General features: G+C 61.7%; 1 protein-coding gene across 1 annotated transcript in view; it reads left to right on the top strand.

The window, feature by feature from the left end:
* The first annotated feature begins 234 nt into the window (after nucleotides 1–234).
* CACNB2 (calcium voltage-gated channel auxiliary subunit beta 2) overlaps nucleotides 235–1,432 on the top strand; it is a 415,522-nt gene continuing 414,324 nt past the window's right edge. Inside the window, exon 1 of the mRNA XM_069086269.1 lies at nucleotides 235–493. Coding sequence (XP_068942370.1) covers nucleotides 365–493 — 129 coding nt within the window. The 5' untranslated portion in view covers nucleotides 235–364. The remainder of the gene's footprint in view (nucleotides 494–1,432) is intronic.

Consider the following 1,432-nt stretch of genomic DNA (forward strand, 5'->3'; position numbering starts at 1 on the left):
GCTCGCTGGGCAGAGCGCTGGGGGCGCTGCGGGGCAGCGCATTCAGCGCGGGAGCGCAGAAGCTGAGCGCGCAGTGGAGCCCCGAGCTGGCCAGCTGATCCCCGAGCCGGACCGCGGAGCCCCGAACCGGACCGTGGAGCCCCGGGCGGGACAGCGAGTCCCCGAACCTGAAAGCCAAACCCCGAGGCGCACCTCGGCTCCGCGGAGTAGAGCGAGCAGCTGGGACCCGAGCCGGACCTCGGGACGCCTAGCGGAGCGCACAGCGGAGCCCAGAGCCAGACCGCGGAGCCCCGAGCCGGACTGCGGGGCTTAGGACGAGGACCTCGGCTGGCCGCTTGCCTTTCTTCTCTCTGACTTTTCTCCAATGGTCCAAAGCGACATGTCCAAGTCGCCTCCCATCCCGGCGGTGGCGGCAGCGGCGGTGGCGCAGGAGATCCAGATGGACCTGCTGGATAATCCCTTGCCCGCGGCGCCGCTGGGAGTTGCCGCACAGGTAGGGAGCCGAAGCTGCTCTCTAGCTTCTCGTTTTCTTTGTGAGAGGCTCTGTTGCCGACCTCCCGTTCTCCCCCGCTTCTTCTCCCTTCTCTCTCTTTTTCTTCTCCTGCTTCCCGAGCAGTTCCCCTTCTGCCTCCTCTGCAATCTCCTTCCCCTCTTCCCCTCTCCTAGCATCCGTGACCCTAGCCTTTAAGGTGGTCCCGACTTCCATTTTCCTTTTTCATCCCGGGGGGGGGGGGGGGGGGGGGAGACAAACAGGGCAGGGAGGAGACCTCGCTGCCATCCAGGGCTTCTCCCGGGCTGATCTTTTCAGCTCCTCCTCTCCCCCTCCCGAGAAAACACATGAAAGCGAGCAGATGAGCAAGGGGAGCGGAACTGAGCTGCACCTGAGTAGGGCTGGGGGTGGAGAGGGGTGTCGGAGTGGGGTCTCCCAGCACAGCTTTCTAGGGAGGGTCAGAACGCCCAGAAACCTGAGTCTTAAGGTCCATGGCACCGAGAGCCCCCAGCGAGCCCTTCCTCCTCCGCGGCTGTCATTAGGTTACCCCTGACAGCTCAACTGTCGCTGCTCACGCCAAGGCTTTTCCTCCCTTACTCTCCTGATGGTTCCCTTCCCCCGGGGAAGAACTTCAGCTTGGGCTGGCTGGGGAGGGCAGTGAGGACTGGGACAAAGTTTGCTACCTTCCCTCCACCTCTTTCATTTTAATGCTTGCCTCCTCTTGAAAGCATTCGGACCCCTTTGCTCCCTGCGGACTGAGTGCCTTCTGGAAAAAGGCTGGATTCCTGCTCTTTGTGAAGCAACAGAGAAAGGGAAAAAAGGGGAGAGAGAGAGAGGGAGAGGAGAAGAGAGGAGGGGAGAGGGTAGATGGGAAAAGGGAAAAGAGAGACAGACAGAGAGAGAAGAGACAGAGAGACAGAGAGAGAGAGACAGAGAGAGAGA

The sequence above is a fragment of the Petaurus breviceps genome, unplaced genomic scaffold (genome assembly GCF_028583685.1).
Source record: "Petaurus breviceps papuanus isolate PSGF00001 unplaced genomic scaffold, PetGlider_PUasm1.0 178, whole genome shotgun sequence".
Lineage (NCBI taxonomy): Eukaryota > Metazoa > Chordata > Mammalia > Diprotodontia > Petauridae > Petaurus > Petaurus breviceps.